This window comes from Chroicocephalus ridibundus, chromosome 1 (assembly GCF_963924245.1).
Source record: "Chroicocephalus ridibundus chromosome 1, bChrRid1.1, whole genome shotgun sequence".
NCBI classification, from domain to species: Eukaryota; Metazoa; Chordata; class Aves; order Charadriiformes; family Laridae; genus Chroicocephalus; species Chroicocephalus ridibundus.
This window is the reverse complement of record NC_086284.1, coordinates 58,761,112-58,784,629: the sequence shown is the minus strand read 5'-3', so window position 1 is coordinate 58,784,629 and position 23,518 is coordinate 58,761,112. Positions and strand designations below refer to the sequence as shown.

Genomic DNA, 23,518 nt, shown 5'->3' with positions numbered 1-23,518 from the left:
TTTAATTTCATGCCTAAATCGATACCTAATTATAATTTGACAAGAAAAAGGGATTGCAATGGGTATGATCTACCTGCTCTGCTGTTAAATTGTAATGTAGTTGGCTGGCTTTACAGTGCTTCCACAATTTGTCTGTACCATTTCCAGAGTCACCGTAAAGAATCAGGAAATAATTTTCTGGTCAATCATTTCAACACCACGCAGAATTGTCCCAGAAGCCCTTTGTCTGTGGCTGATGGAAGAGGGAAGGTTTTGATGTCTAATTGTTGACACTCTTTTGTCCAGGATTTAAACAGCTTCCACCTCGGGTCTTACGACCAGATGCAAATTAGGGAAAGTCTATCCAGGACCATGGTCATTTAGGCAATGATTATTAAAGCAATGTATCCTTGAAGAATCTGAGAGTACAACTGCCATCACAAATAACATCCGTGTCCTTCTCTAGGCCTGTCACACAAACTCACATGCCCCCCACAAATACACACGTATGAGAGAGGTTTTCTCCCCCACCCTGCGAACCTGTTAAGAAATGGACAACTGGACATGTAAAAAATTCTCTTCTTTGATTTTCGTGCTCACCAGTCATTAAAGGGTTACTTTTCAGAGCAGCACAAAAAAAGAAGAGCTGGTTGACCAAACATTTTTTTTCTTACAAAGAAGTGTCAACCCTGAGCTTGTAATTAAGAAGTTAAAATCTGTGATTTATATATATTTATATATATAAAAATAGATGATCATACTAAGACTAAAAAAGTGAAAGAAATCTCCATGTCAGTACTATATATTTGTTTGTTATGCAATTTTGTAGAAGAAATCCTTGTGATACTGAAATTAACTGATATGAAAGATGTAGTTATATGTGAAACATACTATTGATCCGGTCGCTGTTAGTCCGTTAGAGAATTGCCGCCTTGGTAGGATAATGAACATAGTAGCAGAAAGTCCTAATAGATGTCAGAACAGTGACAAAAGGAAAGAGATTATATCACAAGAGATTATTTTCTGTCCGAACCCTTGAGGGGAGATTTGTCAGGAGCGTTGTTTAGCACTACCACCACGGCTGATGGTGAGCTAAGTGGAAATCTGTGCCAATTGTAAAACATGGATAAATACTAAAAGAAGCTAGGTGAAATCGTGCTACTACTCAATTTTTTACTGGGCGTTAAGATTTAAATCCTAAACAATTGTAACATGATATTCTGAAGCTAGTGGAGTTACTATCATACTAAAAGATAAACTTATTTTTCAGCTTCTCTACGTTCATACCAATCTGATGTGGTTGGCAGATGGAGTGCGTGACATTCACCGTTGAGACATACTTTTGTGTTGGAAAAAAAAAAATCCAGACTTCCTCCCTATAGCAATGATCATTCTGACGACCTGAATCATCCTAAAGGAAACCTGGCTGTCAGTGAAGAACGGTTGCAGGTTTTTTTTTTGTTGTTCCTTTCTTGTGTTTTTTTTTGTTTTGTTGATATTCTGTTGAAATGCAGCAGCCTCGAGTCGGGCCTGATTCAGAAAGAAAACTGTTTTCTTCGTTTCTCCCCCCTTTCTTTTTTTCTCGTTAGGGAAAACACACACTGTAAGATCCTTTTACTTTTGCAGCATAAAAGGAAATGAAGCTCAGAAAGTCTCCTGTAATAAAGGTTTGAGAAAGAATTCTCTCAAGAGTGGATATCGTCTTCAGAGATATCTGAAAAAAGAAAGCAGTTCAGTCTGGCACCTGGTACTCTTTGGGAAAACAAAAAAGGGAAGCAGGTTGCAGTACTGCTCTCTTCTCATAGAAAACTGCAAGTGTTTGTGGCATGGTCCATTGTCCAAGAGTATAAGAAAAGAAGCAAGTTGGCTGTTTCTGTAGCTAAAACACAGTTTCTCCGACCAGATCCAGGATTATCTCCACTGTCTCTGCAGTACGAGACTGATGAAGACGACGAGCAACGTCTGCAGTGACCGGCCAGGCTGCGTGGCTGAAGCCTCCACCTCCCTCCTGTCAGAGTCGACCGGTGGCGCTTCCGTGGTGACGAAGTCAAACTCGGTGGGACAGATGTCATCTGTACAGCCACTTCCGCTGCCGGAGCCGCTGGTTTCGTCACCTGGCACAAGGGAGCGAAGGAAACAACATGAGAGCCAGGGGTTACAGCACTCGTCCCTTTTCTCTGTTCCCGTTCCACCCGGCACCCTGGTGGGGATGAACACCTTGGGAATGGGAAGGTGTTGGTGGTGCTAACTTTTATTCAGTACAGCATCCAAATGAAAGCCATTCCAATGGATTTAATTAGGTGCTTAAATGCCTCTCTGAAAAAGGTGCTGGCTGCTGGCATTAAGGAAAGCCCTCAGTGTCCTGATGCATATGACATGAAGATAAGCAAGAGAAGCAAAAGACACAAATATATAACAGGAATTTCATGGGACAGAAAAAGACTGTTGTTTATGTTGTCAGCAGCACAGAGCACAAACCCCAAGGAGAGCCGTTCCAACGGAACCAATTTACAAACGTGTTCCAAGAATATACTTATTTAATGACAGTTAGTGGTTTCTTACTTGTATCCTGGAAGTTGACATCATTTCCGTTATATGCATTCTTCAGCTTGTTAGTCATGACACGTAAGGCCATGATTTGCTGTCGAATGAAAGTGTCTGGCCTTGTGATGTCCACGTCTACTTCTGGATTGTTGATCTGGTTGGTCAAGCCATCGTTCATTATCTCAGGCAAGTATCTATACAGCAGGATAAATGATTAGTTTAAAATGCACTGAATTTCAGAAATAAAAGACTGGACAGTAAATGCCATGTTAAGTAATTTGACAGTGATAACAACTACACAGTTCTTAAACAGCACCAGTGAACTGATTTTAAAAATAAGGTTTTTAATTTTACAGACTATAAAGGCTTTTTTGTTAGTAGCTCAGCTGCATGGAGAGCAGAAAGGATTTAAGGTCTGCAACCTCCTCCCTCTCCACACACTCCTCAGCACGTGAAGAGGTTCACCAGTCAGCAGTAAGTCACTGCATGGTCAGATCCTCAACTGAATGGTTGCACTCTAAATTAAGCATCTAACAGTGCCTTCTTCTGTTTTTATTTCTTTTTCCTTAAAAGTTATGAACTCCTCTGTTATTTATAGCACATTTGTTGTTCTGAGACAGTTTAGGTGGCTATCTTGGGGCATTATGGCTCTCCTTGTTTAAAGGAAGCACTTCATTAATTTTCTTCTCCAGTTCTTCCTTGCATCCCTTTTTTGACCACCGTGAACAACATCTCCAGCCTATCTGACATCTAGGCCCATAAACGGCATTGTGAGTTTACCAGACTCCGGTATTCTCTTTGATTCCTTTCAAACAGGCTCAACTTAGATCTTCCACTGGCTTTGCGCATAACATGTTCAAAGTATGGCATTTCCTATCCATCCGCACATCTGAATTTTTTATTCAGGCTCTTAGCTTATCACTTCTTGATTACTGCAGCATTTCCTTCTCTGACCTTGGCAAACGCAGTCTTAGGCGGCTCACAGGCAGCAAGCGTGCTTTTGCAGGTATCTCTCCCCTGCAAAAATCAGCCCGTGCCTCCAATCACCCCACGGTACAAGTCTTCATCACCTTTTGTTAAATATGCACGCTTTGTCCCCTCCTGCTCTTTGCCCTCATGAAACTCTCCTGATAGGCATCTGCAAAGCTATCTTTTTTCCTGCTTTGAATCTCTGTTAAAAATTATCTGTGCATTTTACAGCTGCTAGGCTGATAAAGGGCTGACGTTATTTCTCTGCGCTGGCATGGTATCCTGAGAAAATAGCATATCACCGCTTCCCCGTTCTCCCTCATCTGTCTTTATGTACCTACTATCTTTGTGTCACATTTAGGCTGCAACGGATTTGGGGCAGACCTACCCTTCGTTCCTGTTCTTTATTCACGGCATGATCTATTTTGCAATTAGTTTGCGTACCAGGCTATCCTACTGGTGCTTGTGGGACTCCTCGCGTGGGTAAGTGCTCACCCAGTAATGACAGCACCGTCCAGCTTACTAACGGCAAACTTTCGTGATGCCTGGTGCCAAATACAGCTTAAGAGTATTTCACTTCACTCTCCTTTGTGACAGCCCAATTCTCTACCAATATTCAAATTTGGCGCTGGCGCCAGCGTTACGGTCATATTGGTCTGGGAAATAAATATATCCCTTCAAAATAAATGTGAAAATTGCTTCAAAAGCAAGGGAGAAGAGAGGATTTTCTCTGCTGAAGTTATGGTTAAGGGAAAATAAGTTTTGCACTGCTTGTGGAGGTTCACAAAATGATGACTGCTTTGCTGCACCAGGGAAGGGTTTAGTCTCATCCTAATAGGTACTCGCTTTGCAAGAAGAGACTCATTTGTCATCAGTGGCCTTTGAAAGCTTACATGAGAATAATCCTGGGGGAGTGTGAACATATAAGAACAAAACATGACTGTCACAAAATACCCAGCCTCAAACTGCGGCTCCTGTTGTTTCACTAGTGCCATAACAAGAAACAACAATCCTGTAGGGATCCCATCCAGACTCCTGTGGTACAGGCTTAACTACGGTAAGAATTCAGAGCCACCCCGCCTAGTACGGAGGACCGCAGACCGCAGCGTTATGAATCACCAAAGATAGCTGTTGGAAATAATTCTGCAGAGCTGCCTGGAGGCAGCAGGACGGAGACCTTGGCACGCAGGGAAGCTCTGGGCTGCAAAGGAACAGCACCTCCATCTGTCACACGTCTCTACAAATGAAATGGCTGCTGTAGATAAATTGCTCAGCCTAGAAGTAAATCAGCGATTTCAAGGTGCAGTTGATTAAAAAAAGTAAGACTGTAAGAATTGCCCTGCCGGCTCAGAGAGGATGTCCATCTTGCCTGGTACCTTGTCCATGACAATGGCCATAGATGTTAGCAGCTAGAAGTGATTTGGAATCGCTGAGTGGTGGATTGCTTCCCTTGTTTATGAAGGGTTAGCTGCTCTTTATTGCAAGCCATCCATGAGAAGCTATGGCTAGCTCTGAACGGCGGTTCACAGGCGTTCTTTGACTGATTTATGTTTGATTTCAGCTTGTCTTATCGTCAATAATAAAAGAAGAATGTACTGACTTCTTAGTAAGCTTTTCATGTGGAGAGAATATGAGTTAGTTTGGAGATTTAAAGCAGTTAGAGAGTGCTCTGGTGTGTGCTTTTTATTGAGGTTCATGTTCTGTGCTGTGATCAGCATAGATCTGGTGTCCTTCTGAAGACCACCTAACTGCAAACGGGCCAGCCCATTCAGTCATAGGAAGTGACTCAGTCGATCTGTCACCACCCCCACCCCCCCCCCCCAGTACCTGCCTCAGGATCTGGTGATCCCCAAAGCACTCCTGGCCTGGAGGGGTTAACTTCTCAGGAGAACAGTCCAGTGCACCTCACCTAGATGTGTAAGGGAGCCGGACTGGATGTGGGTCACAAGAAATTCATTACCCTATGATTGCCTAAAGTTTAGGTGAATAACCCAACCAGGCGACTGAGCCTCTTGGCGTTAGGGCATAAAAGCAAAAGAATGAGAGAGGCTGAGGATTCATCTTTAGGTTTATACAGATGCCAAAACTTGTATGTCTAAATGCGAGTATCTGCCTATGAGCAGAGTCCCGCTCTCGCCAGATCTAGTCAACACAAGATCCAGTCAAAAATAGCCAGTTTATTCGTCAATGGAGCAGGGACAGCTGTTGGAGTCCCACGTGCCTCTGGCCAGATGACTAGTTTGTTAGATTTCATCTGCTGGGATTTAGTTGCACAAACATAGACATCTGGTGCCATTTGAATGCTCTCTGTTATTCCTCCTCCTCTTGTTACTAGCCCTGAAAGGTGTGGCTTTCCCATAGGTCCTGCATCATATCTACAGGCTTGAGGTGGAGATCTTGTACATCCGGGGCATCTAAAATTATATTAGGTGTCTTTCTTTAGGCAGCTGACTTGAATCCTGAGTGCCACTTCAGCCACCAAGGGATATGCTGCTTGGCGTCCTGCTGCCCCTCCAGTAAGGTTTGAATATCCCATAGGTCCAGTGCCTTATTTGCCAGCTCCATGAAGATGCCTTGACCATTCAGACCATCTCACGTATCAGCAGATAAGAGCGTTTAGGCAGTTGAAAACTGCCTCACTGACCAGATATTGGGGCTCTCTTCAGGCACCTTGACATTGGTGATTTTTAAAATGCTCTAGCAGTTCTTGCCCAGGGTCTGGTCCTCCTCAGGTGGGAGGTATTGTCCTGTGTCATACTCATCTCAGATGTACCGGAGAGTCTCAAATGACACTACTCTTGCTTGGGCAACCCAAATGACTCCTTGTTGTCTCACCCGCAGGCATCTATGTTTAAATGCATGAATTTACATGTCTGAATGTGAAGCTGGATTCTGCCCTCATTACTGTACCAGTTCACCTGCTTCCTCAGGGGGAGAAAAGAAAGGCAGAAAAGCCCATACTGAATGTAAATATCCTTGAATTGTTTTCCCTTTTTGAAAGGACTGGTACAGATACGGGAACACGCAGCCCAAGGTGTTTCGTGAGTGACAGCCTCTGAGAGGCAGCCCGGCACATGTTCTGACAAAAGCATTTTGATGGGGAAGGAGGGCGAGGGATAGGGTTAAATCACACCGAATAGGAAGCCATGTCTTGGGACCACTTTTTGACAGAAGATTTGTTGCTGGCTAGGCAAAGTTGTTGAACACAGCTGCTTTCGCTGCAGTGCTGTAAGTGGAGACACCCCTGCGAATTTTAGGCTTTGCTGCTGCTTCTGCTCACGTTAATGATCTCTTTGTACGCCTGGCCGTTACAAGAACTGTATGCCCATTATAAATGAAAAGAAGAAGTGGTGCCAACCTGAATCAGTGTCTGTTCTTTGCATTCTCCCGGTAAAAAAAAAAAAATAAAAAAAAAAAATTAGCTTTCTTAGCCCTCTGAGTATAGAGAAGCTGAACAATACTGTTAGCTTTCTGCTGTTTGTTCCTTGCTCAGCTGTGTCAGGATTTTAGTGTAATTTACATTGTTTTCTAAAATATTAATGCTTTCTGTTCCTCTTAGCCTTTCCACAGTTCTTGCTTGTCTCAGCAGACACAACAAAGTTGTGTTTTGGCACATCATAGCCAAGCGCCACAAAGCCTATTTAAAACCACTGTTTTTTTTTTTTTTTTTTTAATATTCAGTTAATGTTCCAGGGTATCTACTTCCTTTTCAAGTTTAAAAATGACCGATGAAGCTTTCAGGTCATTTATATAAAGACTGTGGTGATGAAAAAAGCAACAACAAACGAAAGGAGGAATCTTCTGGTTTTTAAAAGACATCTGCCTTAAAGGGCAGCATCCTCCATATTTTGCTGCCGCAGCAGCTGCTTACAGTACGGCCGGAGCATCCCACCTAGGCAGTACCGGAGTTTTTCCAGGTGCACAGAATTGTAGGCAACAGAGTACAAAATACAGCACAGGCTCTCTCCGGCTGGGCTGGGGGTAGGCACTCACATCTGGTCCAGAAAGATAAGTGCAGTGGAAAATTGGCTTGTTTGGCTAACCAGATCACCTCGTCTGATTCTGTTTGCTCAGGAGGTAATCCCCACAGGATATTTTCAGGTTGTGTGGTGTTGTTTTTTTTTTTTTTTTTTTTTTTCTCCGTCTTGGAGAAAAGCTTGAGGAGACAAGAAGGAGAGGGAGAAAATGGCTCGCCTGACAGTTTGTTGGAAGGAAGAAGCTGAAAAAAATAAACTGGAGACATCAATTACGAATAGGCAGTTTTTGCACTTACTGAGAAGTGGTTTATTCACAATTTTGCTAGTGGCGCTAAACGGTTATCTTTGCCTACCTCCAGGTAAAGGCCATTCAACTCATTCTCCTTGCAAGCCTTGCTGGTTACTGTTCTCACTTCAGTAACGGTCACTTATTCAAGGGCTAATAACTTGGGTTTGGTTTAAGTCCTAAAGCCTGAATTCCACCGTTCTTGGGAAAATTCCTTAATTTCTGAAGAATATCTATTCGTGAAGAGGTTATAAGCTGTTTTTAACACTTTATCTGCATATATAGGGAAGGAGCTAAACTTTGAAAGTGTGGTGTTAATGTTCCTAAGTATTCCTAAAATAGGATAAATAGGATAAATGATCCTAAAATAGGATAAATGATCCTAAATATCTCTAAAAAAATCTGTCTCTGTGCCTCTGGCAGCAGGCATTAATTCTTTAAACATAAAATTATGTTCACGTTCTTTTGGGAATACAGATATGATGGGGAAGTTCTGTTGGGCATCTCTCTTAAAAGAAGGCACTTTGTCTGAAGTAGCTATTATTTCTTTTTTAACGTGGATTTTTCAAAAAAAGAGATTCATCCACCTAACAAATGTTTTCCCATGTCCGCAGCACTTGGTTTCTGCCTGATGTGGCCTGATTAAAACCATTCTTCGTACAGGATCAGCAGCAAGCCAAGTGCACCCTTCCAGAACGCCAAATGGATGACTCCATTACCCCATGATTATTTGAGAATTGGTGACCTTCATTTGGCGACCTGGTGTCGCTGTAAATTAATCATGGTAGCAAAGTGATGTCTGGGGAGTGTAATAGCCACAAGTGACCTTGGTGTAATGCCTCTCTCAGGAGAAAGCCTAGCTCTCATTTTCTGTGATCTCGGGTTCGTAACTTTTTTTCCCCTGTAAAAGCAGCATCGAAAAGTGATGTGTAAAATGAAACATGAGGCATAATATCTATCTGGCAATTCAAAGTTTCTCATTCTTTATCCCACCACAAAATCTGATCAAAAACCAGCAACAACCTCCTTTCCCAACAGTAGCCAACACCATATTGTCTTTAGTATTGATGTCTAGGGTAGCAGGAGGTGGCTAAATTTCCTTTTTTTGTAATGGACTGTTGTCATGTTCTCTGGAATTCAAAATGCAACTCTTCATATAGCACCGTGAAGAGTGTTATGATGGGTGACACAGTGAACACAAATAGATATATGCATGTTGGCCAGATTTTGCCACCCTTGTTCTTGTTGAACCAGCATTCGATATCAGATACTAATCAGTATGACCAAGGAAACTTTTATGTTTTTTCTTTATGCTGCAGTAAACGTCCTTGTTCACCAGCCAAGAGGTGATCTTGCATCTAAAGCTAGTTATTTTCAATAATATTTTCTATATTATTTCATATACAGGCCATGGCATTCTATGGTATCTTTCTGATTTATTACTATTCTCTCCACCTGAAGAATTTATTGCATTCTGTTATTAAGACTATGACTGTACATTTCCTCTGTGAATGGATATGAAATAGAAACTGGACAGAGGAGCAGTGGCTGAAACCATTATTTTCAGGTGACGCTTTGAAGCTGTGATTCCACATCCAGTGAAATACCTGTGTTAAATTAATCAAGGAGATTATCAGCAGATGATAGCTTTTCTCAAAGGCTCCTGAACATTAATCTCAGAAGGCATCATGAAAATAACCAGGCTTCTCATAAGATGAATACTGCAAAAGGAGGGTGAAAAACTACATGCGTAAAACGCATCTCCGTAACTCCCCACAAACGGGGAAGTTGTGCCAGACCCTTCAGGACAGGAGCAGAAGCGAGCTGAAGAGTATTGGCCAGCCGTGGTACAAACATTCGCGTTGGTCATGGAAACCAGGAGGGATATCAGCAGGTTTGACTGCTCTTTTGTAGAAAGAGTAGCATATATCTCTTATTAATGCATGCATCCTGATGTGATGTATAGCATCCAGCTGGGAGGCCTGGAAACTCCATTTAAGCACTGCAGCACACCGGCCCAGGGTCATATCTTAGAAAGCCCACCGACAAGAAGAGATATAATAGGGTAAGATAAAAACACATTTTTATTTCTCTCTTCGCACTGTTCCTCTGTGATGAGTCCTGTAATAGCCAGACACTCCTCCTAGCTGTCTTCCTCAGGGTTCCCAGGGGCTTTCTCTGGATCTGGGGTTTAGGAACGGAGCAGTTACGCTTTTGGACGGATTTGTTCACGTGTGTCTCAAATTGGGTTCAATGGACTAGCAGCATCCCAACCAGCCCTCTGCTCTCGTCTGTGAAATGAGTTCTTTTGAGCATTATGTAGTAAGGCTAGGAAAAAGGGAGTGGGTTCAGTGCAAAACCTCCCCCTGTAAAGTGTGCTTCTTATAAAAATTATTAGATGCTGGAGTAGGTGCAATCTACCTATGCATCCGTCCATCCGCCCGCCCATCCATCCATCCATCCATGCAAAACGGCATTTAACAGGTTTTTCCTATGTTGTCTTATTTTCACTGAGTTTTTATATCTTATGTGCTTGTCTCACTTCCCCCCTCCCTTTTTTTCTTTTTTTTTTCCTTTTTTTTTTCTTTTTTTTAACGTGTTATTGGCTCATTTTTGTATTCTGGCTTCATTTGTATCATCAGGTAAAAGGAAAATAAAGATTCCAATCCCTGAGTACCAGAGAGTATCACTGCTCTCCAGCACTCACCAGACACTCAAACCTCTCAGCTCCTCCTGTCCCCAAAAAAGCACAAGCCACTGCTACAGACCTGGAACCCAACTGCCCCAGGTGTGCACCCTGAGCCAATCCCTCTCTCTCTTTCTCAGCAGGGATAATGAGATCCTCTCCTCTGTCAGCTGATGAATCCACAGTGGGACCTTTGGGGACACCTGCTCATCTGCCAGCTCCAGCCCTGCCACAGCCAGAGCCAAGCAAACTTCAAAATTAAAACTCACAGAAAACTCATCACAAACAAGGGCAGATGACCACAGTATCTCTGATGAAATAACATAAGGTCAAGCCTTCTACACAAGATAAGTAGGAGTGTTACATTTATTCTCTGCTGGCTATTTGTCAGGGTTTTTTTTTTTGGTTTTTTTTTGTTTTTTTTTTTTCCCCGCAGCAAATAGCCCTAAGCTTTGCCAGCCAATAGCAAACAGAGCCGAAATTCCAATTTCTGTTTCATCCCAGTATGATATCCCGAGAGTGCAATTGCTTCACAAGCTGTCAGTCCCAACACAAGGATGCTAAATGGAGCTAAAGAGCTCTTTGAAATCTCGGTATAAATTACCCTTCTGGAGCTGAACCAACGAACGTTTTCTGTGTTCACACGCTGACACGCTGTGCACATTTACCCTGGCTCACGCTCCGGCTTTAATGGCACCTTGACAACACGTAACCTCGGCTGCAAGCTGCGTGTGGAAAATTATGTGTTGTCCCCATTCCCGTTTCACTTGTATGAACGGTTGTTTTGTGGTTGCCTCGGGATGGGATGGGGATTTGGACAGAGAGCGGTGGAGAGGGGTCCACCTCACCTGGCCTTGGTGTGGCCGTTCCAGCAGTCCTCCTCGATTGACGGACCGGCTGTCACTCGCTCATCCTTGCAGATTGTGTAGGGTAATGTTGACCAGAACTTTTTAGAGAGCTTTAGCTTTTCTTTAATGTCTGTTACCTGATTAAGAGACAGCGAGAGGGAAAACAGGTTAAAAATGTCAGCCATGCCAACTATCGTGTCAAATAACAGCTTGTTTAATTCCATAATGGTGATGATGGTGAAGGTTAAAAGGGCTGAAGGTGCTAAAACTTAAATTCCTGTATTTATGAGCAAGGCACTCAGCATTTGGGTTTGGAGAGTACAAATAATCAAAGTCACCTTTTTCCACCGGCAAGACATTAATAAAAGCATGTTACATCTTGCTCTTTCTAGTCTCCATTTGTCTAAGGTTTTCTAAATATACATCTTTCAAAGAATTAATGTGCCTCACAGTCTGCTGAATGTAAATTCAGTTAAACAGTGAACACCAGATAAAATGTCTCACCCACCAACTTGGTCATGCCTTGGATAAATATTATATTTAGAGCTACATGCACAGGTTCTAAAAAAATCATGCAGCGCAGAGCTGATGTTGAACAGATTTAAGATACACAGGCTGAATACATTGCAGTACATTTGGATCTCACTAACAGCGAGAAGTCTGTGTATGCACACGCATGCAGAGACTATATCCATCTTCGCTGCTAGGTGTAGAGAAATATCTGCAGCTGGATACAGACTTCACGTTCAAGAAATGTTGGGACAGCATCGAAGCAGTTTCTTCACGTTACAAACTCCTTGAAGAAGAACTTAATTTGGCATGATTCAGACAGCAAGCAGGAACAAACTGAATTTCCAGCGTCAGCTTAATAAATAAATGCTCTGGCTAAAATGTTATCTGTTCTTGTTTTGCGTTTGGTTTACTAAAGTGGAAAAATCTACAAGAACAGATAGAAAACACAACAAAGGACGGACTACAAAGGATGAATGGTGCCACTGTTGTTCTTATGGAAACAGATACATTTCACTTGAAGTTGTAATAGAATTTAGGGGAGCTTGTTGAATAGCTTTCAGAGGAAATCGCTGAGCTTTATTCTTTTAAAACCCAAGAAATAAAAGCTCTCCACTCTTCCATTCAGTTTTGAGATTGGCTTTTAGGTTGTTGAGGTACAATATTGTACTTGGCTATTTATCTCTTTTATCTTTTGTTCTGAAGACATGATAGCTCTCCGAGCAAATGGCCCACGCTGCTTTGCAGTGCTTAAACTCTGTGGAATGTAACTTTATAAGCCAGGAGAGAGAAACAGCCAAGGATGTTATTTCAGAAGCATCGTCCGCATTTTCATCTGTGAGAAAGAAAAGTAGGATGGTATTTGGCTGCACGAGTTGTTGATGGTGTTTCTTGCCATGACAGACACCTCATAAATCTCCTCCCCATCCCCTTGCCAAGCCCTGGTTGCTCTGTTTTCATGTGAGATGCTAGCAGGATTCACAAGCCTTTAAAGTCTCAACGGGGGAGCCCTGTCAAGCCAAAAATTAAATTCCAGTTTACAGACCATGGACAAGCCTTCAGCAGCAGTGGGGATGGTCTCAGGATGCCTGTCCTATATGATGTCTTTGGTCCATGGGACCGGGGTCTTTGGGTGAACCATAGTAGAAATCCCAAGGTCCCCACTGGTGCAGGGAACCACCACGAGCAACTCAGGTAAAGTGGCTAGCATTCATGAGAGGTGTGTAAACCCCTGTTAGGCCACAGTGCAGTAAATCAGATAGAGAAATCCCATAGAAAATATAGGAAAAAGAGTTTGTAGGGAGAAGGGTCCGTTCATATAACCTTGGGGAACACGAGAGCCCAGGGGGCAGATTTTCTCATTTATTGCCTGTGCCTGGATAACTACACGAGCAATCTGATTGATATCAGTGGCAAGTAATTAGTTTTCAGAGCAGTAACTTCATTGTTATCTGGAAGTTATTTTAAGCTATGCATAACTCAGATGTTTAGAATTATATTCAGATTTCCACTGTAATCAAATTAGAGCTGCTGCTCTAGGACTTGCCGACTTCTGTTTTGAACCACAAATGGGTCAACACCCATTAGAAAGGCATTTCCTCCCTTGGCCCTTGCAAGGGCTATAATTTGGAGTACAAACCTTGTATTTTCATAGAAGTCAGCAAAAGAATGGAGAGAGGTTCTCACAGCTCTCACGCGGCACACGCTCCCCAGATACTCCCTGAATATCAAAATGAGAACTCCCATTCCCCAATCACTTCCGAAGATATTAAATGATGTTTACATACTCTATGTGTGTACTGTAAATAGACAAAAGATCATTAAATTTCCTAACAATAAAGGTTTTTTTTTTTTTTTTTTGCATTTCAGAAGTGCACCTGGTAAAGTAAGATGGTCTTACTTCACCAGAGATTGTTGGTAAATGACAGCTAATTAAATCTCACAGACGTCCCCCTGAGGTGTCATTCCCATTTTAGAGCCTGCGGGAGAGGGAGACATTTACATAACTCACGAAAAGCAGCAATAGCAAAAATGACTACAGCTTAGGGAAAGGTTACCATTTGCAGACCTCTCTAGATGCCTCCAATTCAGGTGCATTTTAACACTTTTTGTTCCCCTCGGATATTTCCCTTCATAGCTATCCCCCCCCTCCCCATTACATCATTTCACCGTCGACCTTTAAACAACTTGTGGACTCAGCCTGAGAAGTCTTGCTCTTTCCCGCTGTGTGACTGGACCTCTGTTAACCCTCTCAGGTTTTGGCAGTGGAGTTCACACCTCTACCTAAAAAGTTCCTTGAACCTCAGCCTGAAACCGGCTTTCTGGAACTTCAGCGTGGTTTCTGATGGCCTTGAAAGAGGAATTACCAACACTCATTGATTCACCTCCTCTTTCAGGGAGTAGCCTGATGGGCACGTTCACTTCTGCATGACGAACGTTCAGGCAGGCAACGACTTTGGAGTACTTTTAATGTAACTTTAAATGGAGAATAGAATTAGTTGATGTAACGCCTGCCATAGCATGTAAAACTTTTGCCTGTGGGTTTCGGTGGCTTCAGTTCTGGGATTTCTTCAAGCATGACCGCAGAAAGCCTCTTATTAGTCCCCATGGTTACGTGTGTTCCTCTCTACATCGTTTTGATCACTGCCAGCATTTAAAAAATATGTAACAGATGTACAGTCCCTTGAAAATGAGATAAAAGCCACTAAGGATTCAGTTAACATTGCTTGCTTGTGATTTACAAAGTCAGACTACTGTATCCCCCTAGTGATCTGTGGCCTTGTAAATGATTCCTTGGTATTTCCTATTCTTTGAATTAAAGATTAACTTTCAAGCTCGGTTAGACTTCTGTGGAAACATTTAAACACGAGACGTATGCAATTCTGATATTTTACATATTTCCTTTCCACTTTCTCTAGCAGAGATTTATTCGGATTAAGACAGATGGATCCCTGTGGCTGTAGTGAGCCTGACTTTCCCTAGCTATCTTCCTGACGTAGCCCTGATATTATATTGAACTACTTTTTTTTTCAGTTGCTTTGAAGGTACTAAATTTGTTTTGAATTGCAATACTTTCTCTCTCATGAGGAAAAGGATATAGCAAGAGCCACGTAAAGCATTACATTTTTAATTTATTGGGGGACATATAGAAATGGATATTAAAATAGCCTGGCCTTCATCTATAACTGCTAACAGAAGAAAGGCATTACTGTGTAGGTGAGAAAAGTTAAATATTTGCATCATTTCCAAGGAGAAATTCACATCCAGGGTTATGCAAATGGTATAGTGACATGCCCTACATTGAGAAATACCGTTCATTTCTTACTTCTGCCACTGATTTCCTATGTGACCGAGGCAGTCAGGTATGTCATGCAATTCCTCAGCAGAACTTGGAACAGCATCCATGAGCTCATTTCCAATCCTACCAGCATGGGCTCAGTTATAAGCAGGTAAATAAGGCTGACCAATGTTTCTGTCGTCTTTACTCACCTCGCACTCCAAAGTAATGAAGCGAGCTAAAAAGCAAGCCCATCATTTTAGCAGGAATCAGACCTTAGCATTCCTTGTTTTAATTCGGGACATCTGGATAAATTGAAAGACTCGCCAGGATAACTCAAAAGAGCATTGAAAATGCCATGCAAAACTAAAAGGGAGATGACTGCATTTTACGAGGCATGGAAGATCCCAGAAAGACACTTGCTTGTGAAGTGGGCAGCCAATTGCCCATGGAATCCACTTTGGTTTAATTTCCAATGGAAATGCAATCCTTTGGCAGGGGGATAATGTGCACTTAGAAGCAGCGGGGGCCAAAAAGCATATTTTAAAGGTGGGGGCCCGAAAATAATTTTTAAAAAGTAAATTCCCTTTTTTCCTCCTCCTCCCCTGCCAAGTCCATCTCATAATTCTTCCAGATTTATCACCCCCACCAATACAATCCCTGCTCCTGCAGATAGAGGAATATCAGAAGATGCTAAAATACTGTTCAAAGATGGTGGAATGCATCCAAAATTGGCCCAGGTTCAAGGCAATAAATTAAATATAACAGTGTGGAATCTTGCTTGTGTTAAGAAGAAATGGTTCTCATTAACCTTCTTTTCTTTTTCCTGATGTTTTTGCGTTGCATTTTTTTTCTTGTTTATTCTGCAATTTGGGAAGATTTTCCTTCTGAAATGCAAGCAGAATACTCAGCTTGCCTTTCTGCCGATACCTTCTCCCTGGGGTCGCTCAGAAACACCTCAATGCAAAGTCCCATTGGGAGTTAAGCCTTTATGCCCTGGAAAAATGTACACATGTTTCTGGCTGCTCACTGAACGTTGATTCTCTGGTGTAGCAGGATGCCACTCTGGATGACGTACGGGGGGTCGGTACGTGGCTGGCGTAGCCTCGTGGAAGGTGTTTCAAGTGGATGTTTGTGATGAGGTGCTGTAATTTCAAGGACGGTATGTAAAGCGTATCCTCCTGATGCATTGCACGAACAGAACAGCTATAGGCAGCGAGTAGAAAGAGGCCTGGGGTTTTGTCTTAGAGAACAGACATGAAAGTAGCCATCACAAGCCATGTTCACGTCTGTGTAGTTTCTTTAGTCACGTACTCCTTTGCCCTTTAATTCACAAGCAACATTTAACTAATGCCACTTCTTCATGCCATGTTATTTCCAGGTGAAAAACCAGACAGTTTTCCACTGCCTGCTGCTTGCTTTCCCCTAGACGTGCCTAACATACCCAGCCACACGCGCCCAGCACCCTTGCAGTCTGTATTAAAAATGATGCGGAGCTTGGGTAATGACAGGCAGCTTGGTAACAGATTTATGGATATGGCGCTTGACCACCTGAGCCGCGTGTGGGATGGTGAAGAGCATGTCCTTCGGCATGGGCACGGCCAGGTAGGAAGAAGGAACAGGTCATCGCGACCTGATTTGTGTTATGCCGTGCCAGCAGGAAACTGCGCTGGACTTTCATACATCGATCAGTATTTCTGTCCATTAGGGATTTAATCTGAAAGCATTCTAAGACTAATGGCCAACAATTTGTTTAAAAGGACTGGGTCAGCAAGCACATATTATAAACCGTCTCTAACCGGTTGTTGTGTTTATCTCTCTGCTACACATGGGGGTCACAGTCCGGGCAAGAATCATGTCAGAAGCAGGTTAGTATAGGACAGCTGGGTATTTTAATTGACACGCAGTTTTCCTCGTAAACTGGGTTTAATGAAAAGTGGTTAACTCAGACCCCTAAGCTTTAGGGGCTGCCCCTTGAGAATGATGTGTCTCCTGTATGTCCTTTACTACATCTGCCATCTTCATATAGATGTCTCAACGGCACTAGGTACTTATGTATAAGCAACCGAAATGGGCTCCCTCTATCTCAGCCAGGTGTTTGAATTTAGCTAAAGAGGCTCTTTCTCTCAGAGGTTTTTTTAAGGCACATTCTTTTCTCCACCGATGAGATGTAGGGAGCTTAGACACGTATTTTTGTTCAGAATAGCTCATTAGGTACCCAAAATTTCAATGCACTTTAGGTACCTCAGCGAGGGCGACCTGCTTCGCTTCGGAACAAGCGAAGCAGAACTTTATTTGCTCTGTACGGAGATTACCTTTTCATACATTATGCATTCCCACACTTTCTCGCGAAAACAAATTCAAATGCCCAGCCGCTGCCGAACCCCCCACGCGCTCCACCGCGGATTGCTTTTCAGCCTTTTTTTGGAAAAAAAGCAGCGAAGTGCGCGGGGCACGGATTCAGGCGGGGATGGAGCATCGCCTCGCCCCGGCTGCCGGGGAGCACCCTGGATGTGGGGGTTCCTGGAGATGGCAGTGTTGCCCAGGCTTTGGGCTGCCGCCAGCCCCCCCCCATGCACGCCCGCGGTGTTTCCCAGAGAATAAGACCGTAGATTGTTCCGCTGAATATAAAACTGACAGCCCTGTTATTTTAAACTCGAAAGTGACAGCCTGTTATTTTAATGAGGTCTCCCAGTGCCAAGGTTAACCAAAGCTTTATTTCCCCTACAAAACGTTAAGGCTGCGGTTCTAAAAAGGGGGCTGTGAATTTTTACGGTTATTGATACTTTCTCAGCGCGGATAAGTTCTGAGAATTTCACTCAGGCCTCCTTGTGCAACAAATGCTTGTTTTTCCACCTCTTTTTTTTCTTTTTTTTCTTTTTTTATTAAATTGGACTTTGTAACTTTAAATGTTCCGGAGCTTTGCCGATAACTGCCTGCTCATGATTCATGTTTCTGCACAGAAAAGCAGATGACAGCTCTTCTAATCAAAAACTGACGCCGAATCCCGGTTATAAAGCACAAATGGGCGCTTGGGTAATTCGTGAAATAAAACAAGTGAGCTAGGCGACTTTCCAAAGCAAGACTTTTCTCACCAGGGTATTTTAAAGTGAAATGAAAAGATTTTTTTCCTCTCATTGTCTCTAAGGGTTATCCACGTCTTTGACAAGCAAAAAGTTAAGGGCTTTAATAACAGTAAGTAAAGAATGACTATTGGCTCTATTGAATTCTCAAACTAACAGATACGTAATTTTAAAGAGTTAGGGTGGATTCAGCTCCCATACTAATAATGCTACGTTATGTACCTACATTTGCAGTATAGTCGCCAACTCAGTCAAGTTTCTAGCACCATTTGAGATGCCTGCGGCGACCTGGGCCCGTCTCCTATAGGTTTTGATTTTTACGCGGCTGCCCAGTGTATGCGACTGCCCAGTGTATGCGACTGCCCGGTGTACTGTCTTGGATGACCTAGTTGCATTTTGTTGCATTCATCTTTGATCTGAAATGGGCATTTTAAAGCAATCCCAGTTGCCTATTGCATGTTTTTCTTAAGGAAAATAATTTACAGGTCTGCACGAATGCCGACATGCGCTTGCAGAAGTCTCCTTGCCAGCTGTGGCCTGGCAATACTTGTGCCACAACGCTGGATGTTAGCTGGCTCCAGGGGCAGGTGCCATTGCCCGTGTAAGGGACTACACTGTCACCACACAGAGCTGACAGCCCCGTGCTCAAAAATAGTACAAGCAAAGTGGGCATGTGCCTTACGGCACTATCTTTTTGTGTCTTAACCCTCATCTGAAGACCCTACCTCCAGCAGTCTCCACAGCTCTGCAAAGAACTTAACACTGCCTCACATCATCAAATGAAGACCTTTTTTTTTAATAAAAACACTGACATTATTGCTCACAGGCGGGTAGAGCCTGCCACTAAATTCTTCCCACATTTAACCCTCATTTTGGCTGGGGAGAGAGGAAGGGGAGGAGTCTGTCAAATGGTGGAACAACCCGGACTAAACTTTTCCTCCTTCCCATAAACGTGCCCATATACCCTGGCCCTTGCTCTTGACTTGGTTTGTACAACCAGCCTGCCTCCTTAAGTAGGTATATGTCAGGCGAAGTTCACTGCACTTGGCTCCCCGGTAAATAAAAACATTGCTTTTGGAAAGTGGAAGCTACTGGAAACATCAGCGCCCTGAAATGGAAATCTGTAGGAACTTGAAGCAGCTTTCCCCTTTCCTAAAATACCTGGGAGCGGTGCTAAAAAGCTGGTCTGTAAATCTGATTCAAGCAAATCCAAAGTGCTTGGAGGAATCGGGTTTTTATTGCAGCTAAGTATAAAAGTAGCACCAGAAATACGCTGGCATCTTAAAGATAAAATGCCAGAGGCTTTTCTATGGCAAGGCTTAGCCATTAAGCATGGATTCTTTGTCAACAGTCCTTCATCTCTCCAAGAAAAAATGTTAATAGCTTACATAAACGATTACTGATAGAGTATTTCAAGCTTATACAAACTTTCATTTGTCCTGGAAATGTTCATCTGGTATCAGTAGTGAAGTGACTGTTCCTTGTCTTAAAACTCACGGGTTTACAGGGAACTGCGTGTGCTATAACAGACAAGTAGTTTGAGCCACCCAGCAGCTGTGGGAAGCGTATGATTTCTAAGGGCAGCGAGAGCTGGGATACATCCTTTCACGGCAGAGCAAGAAGGATAATTGTACTTCATTCTTGAAGTAGCCTTACATTTAACTTCATTTCTTCTAGTGGTTACTTCTTGACATAGCTCCGTTGCCTTCCAAACTGAAGCAGCTCTCAGTGGACACTCAACGCCTTGAAATAACTCAAGATTCAGCTACAAGATGAAGGCTACCATGGCAGAAACTTCTAGACTTCTGACCTTCCTCTCCCTCAACCACGAGTGGCACATCCAGCTGTTTGCCAAAAGAAGGCAGAGCCATGGAGAAAAGGCTGTGCTGATGTAGCCGGAAATAAGGAAAGCAAAGAAATATGAAATGCCAGAGTATGCAAGTGAGAATTTTGATGAAGGATCCACTTTAAGATTTTGAAATTACTGTACACTGTCGTAAAATATTTGAGATGTCTTCCATACAATATCAGAACCAGTACAGTTTTCCCTATGGACTTCAGGGATCTTTTGGCATTGTCCATTTTTCTGTGCCCAACTACCTCTTTTTGAGGGAGTTTAGGTGTAGAAGCACCCGCTCTTCCATGACAGGCGTTCTTATGCTGCGAAGTGATTAATTAATTAGCTAATCAGACTATAGCACCTTTCTTGGCCCGTTAAACACTAATTTTAAGACTACTGGAAATCTGTTCCCTCTTTTTCCATGTGCTCTCCTATGTATACAAACCTCCTTCCCCCTGAGCACGTCCTGTGCAGCCGAGGGGTGCAAACCCCTGCCCGCCCTCATCCCGGAGGGTGGGCGGTGGGGGGACGGGCCCCCCGGAGGAACCCCTCGGGGCACCGGGCAGGTCCCGAACCTTCCCACCACTCTCCGGGTGCGGTTTTGCCGGCTCGTCAGTAGGTGTCGGCCTCCTCTCCGCCTTGAAAAGCGGAGGAAAATTGGGGGGGAAAAAAGGGGAGCGAGGAGCCAAGGGCGGGGGGTGAGGAGGGGATGCTGCGCGGGGATGCTGCGGGGGAATGCTGTGGGGGGATGCTGCGCGGGGATGCGGAGCAGGGGTGCTGCGGGGGGATGCTGTGGGGGGATGCTGCGCGGGGATGCGGAGCAGGGATGCTGTGGGGGGATGCTGTGGGGGGATGCTGTGCGGGGATGCGGAGCAGGGATGCTGCGGGGGGATGCTGTGGGGGGATGCTGCGGGGGGATGTGGAGCGGGGATGCTGCTCGGGGATGCTGAGAGGCGATTCCCGGGCAGGCGGGCAGAAGGCAGCGGGCAGAAGGCAGCGGGCAGGCAGGCGGGCATGGAGGGCTGGGCGACCCGGCCCGGCGCTCATCAAGGTTTAAACCCACTCTCACATCCTGGGGGGAAGGTCAGGCCCCGCAGGCTAAGCCCAAGGGAGGGCGATTGCGAGGAGTAAGAAGTGAGAGATGGTGAAATGGGTTTCTCCGCATCGTAACCTGTAGAAAAGTTTTACCGGAACACCCCAAACTTGCAGCCACAGCGTGCAGACTCCTGCCTCCAATACTGCATTTTAATTTCTTCCAGAATTAGTGCGTGGTAGATTTCCCTCCCCTAGTACTTCTGGTTGCCAGTCATTCAGCTTTACTGAAACTAGAGCTTGATTTCAATAGCCTGGATATTTGCATTCTGGATTATTTTAATCCAAATATACAAACCTGTATTATTACAAGTGGTGAATATATGTAGTCAGGAAAGAATTAGAAGTCAGCATAAAGGCTTTGTGGCATTGCACATGCTGATTTTGGTGATGCGGAGTTCTGCATTTATTTTTTTGCCAAATTTTCTTTCCAGACTCTCCAAGGAAGATGCGCAATTTCATTTTCAGAGGTGCTTCAGAGATGAGAGAAGATTCAACAAGTTGGTGCTATATCACATGCAAATATAATTTGTTAAAACTTCTAAGTCCAAAATGAAAGCCGCAAAAGATTTAGAATGCAAAGAATAATACTTTTAGAGACAGAAATGTTTATCAAAGGCCATTTCTGGCAAGGCAAGTAGGCTCAGCAGGAAAAGCGTTTATCAGGAAAACAATCAGAGCCAGAGAGCGCCTTGTACTGTAAATCTACTGTGTCAATATACTAATGACTTTCATTGCCTTCCTACTGAGGAGAGAGTGGCTTATCCTCCGCTGATGTGGAGTTGCACTCTCTTGTCCTTTCATGATAGGGTTAAACGCTCCAATTACTGGATCCTAACAGAACAACTGCACTCAGCTTCCTCAGGGCTGCCGGGGACTCAGGCAGAGGTAGGCAGGAGATGAAGAGGTTGGGTATAGGTCCAGCTACCACTACTGCTTAAGGATGACTCCAAAAGGAGAGAGGAAATTTAAGTCCAGTTTGAAGTACAGCAAAGCAATGAGGTGTTCTCAAAAGATTTTGTCCTAAAGCAGTAAAAAATCTAACGAGACTAATCGATTTCCAGTTTTCTGCCATGGCCGGGTGGAAAGTCATGAATTTAGATATTACAAGATTAGTGTTCAATCTAATCGTGGATCAAGAAATGAACCCCTCCTAGGTTTTAGTTCACTTTGAAGCTAAAAGAGTTAGGACATGCTTATATCTGGAGTCTGAGCCTCGTGACTCAGTGAGCAGTATGAATTCAAGGTGCAACGCTCACCTCTGCCATAAATTCAATACACTCTGCAAGACCATTTGTGGAATCTAATCTGGACAATTTAAAGAGCAAACACCGATGGAGAAATTTTGTATGGAGAAGTATGGGCACAGCAGCAAGCATTCGAGGCATACTGTGTGAATTTAAATGAGAAGGTGTCTGTCCCAAAGAGCTTTCATTCCAAATACAAAAAGGCAGAGCAGAAAGGAATAACCCTACTTTGTACATATGTATATATATGAAACATAATTATATGGGAAGAAAATGACTTGAAATCAAACAGGGAGTCACTGCATAAGCAAAGCATTACTCCTACATCTCTAACACCTTCTTCGTAATGAAAAGCCTATTTTCCCTCCTTGGGTACTGCTTTAGGTAATAAGCCTCCCCGTTCCTCCAAGGATGTGTCTACCTAACAGTCATGACAGCATAGCATAGCTCAAGCTGTATTTAAATCAAGCAGGTAAATACAGCAGGCAACTAGACTTGGTGTTGCTGCTCGAGTATTTATTGCGGCTCTTGGGCAGGCTTTGTAGGTTGCCATCCATCTCCCTGCCACTGCAAGCGTGCCGCTGGCACCTGGGCACTTTATGTCACCACACTGCTGAGGGGGACACGCCACTTTCCGGATGCTGCCGAGTGAAGAGACCTGAGTTGGTTGATTTTGTCTCCCAAGAACCAAGGGCAAGCACCAACCCAGGGTGCGGATGGGAAGGCAAGCAGGACAGAGCTGGGAAGAGCTGGAGGAGGTGGAGCTGTGGGCGCTGCTCCTGAGGGCCTGGGAAAGGGGAGGCAGCTCTGACTGCTGCCCCGCATGTGCTGGGCAGTGACAGCAGCGGCGTCGAGCCTTGCCTTCTGCCACAGGCACGAGTGGTACCAGGCACCGACCGTCTCGCTGTGCCTGCCCCTTCTGCTTCCCTTTGGTGCTAATGCAAGAGACGTCTGCATCGCAGGGGATAGAGAGGGAGGGCAGGCTGCACGGCTCCGCGGTGACAAGGATGCCGTCCCTGGGACACGGTGGGGTCCAAATGGGATGCAGGAAGAGGGTGCTCTGCATCATCTGGTGAGGGCAGGGTGGGTGGTGACAGCAAAGCTACAGGACCCGAAGCAATCGATCTGCGATGGATAGCTGGGGAGTCACTTCACAAAGAAGAGCAAAATATTCTTGTCT

The 23,518-nt window shown here is 44.0% G+C and overlaps 1 protein-coding gene across 1 annotated transcript in view; it reads right to left on the bottom strand.

Annotated features, from left to right (window-relative positions):
- Positions 1-705: 705 nt before the first annotated feature.
- GPC6 (glypican 6) overlaps positions 706-23,518 on the bottom strand; it is a 777,821-nt gene continuing 755,008 nt past the window's right edge. The window contains exons 8-10 of the mRNA XM_063336315.1: positions 11,290-11,426; positions 2,542-2,717; positions 706-2,093 (exon numbers count right to left, since the gene is read on the bottom strand). Coding sequence (XP_063192385.1) covers positions 1,891-2,093; positions 2,542-2,717; positions 11,290-11,426 — 516 coding nt within the window. The 3' untranslated portion in view covers positions 706-1,890. The remainder of the gene's footprint in view (positions 2,094-2,541; positions 2,718-11,289; positions 11,427-23,518) is intronic.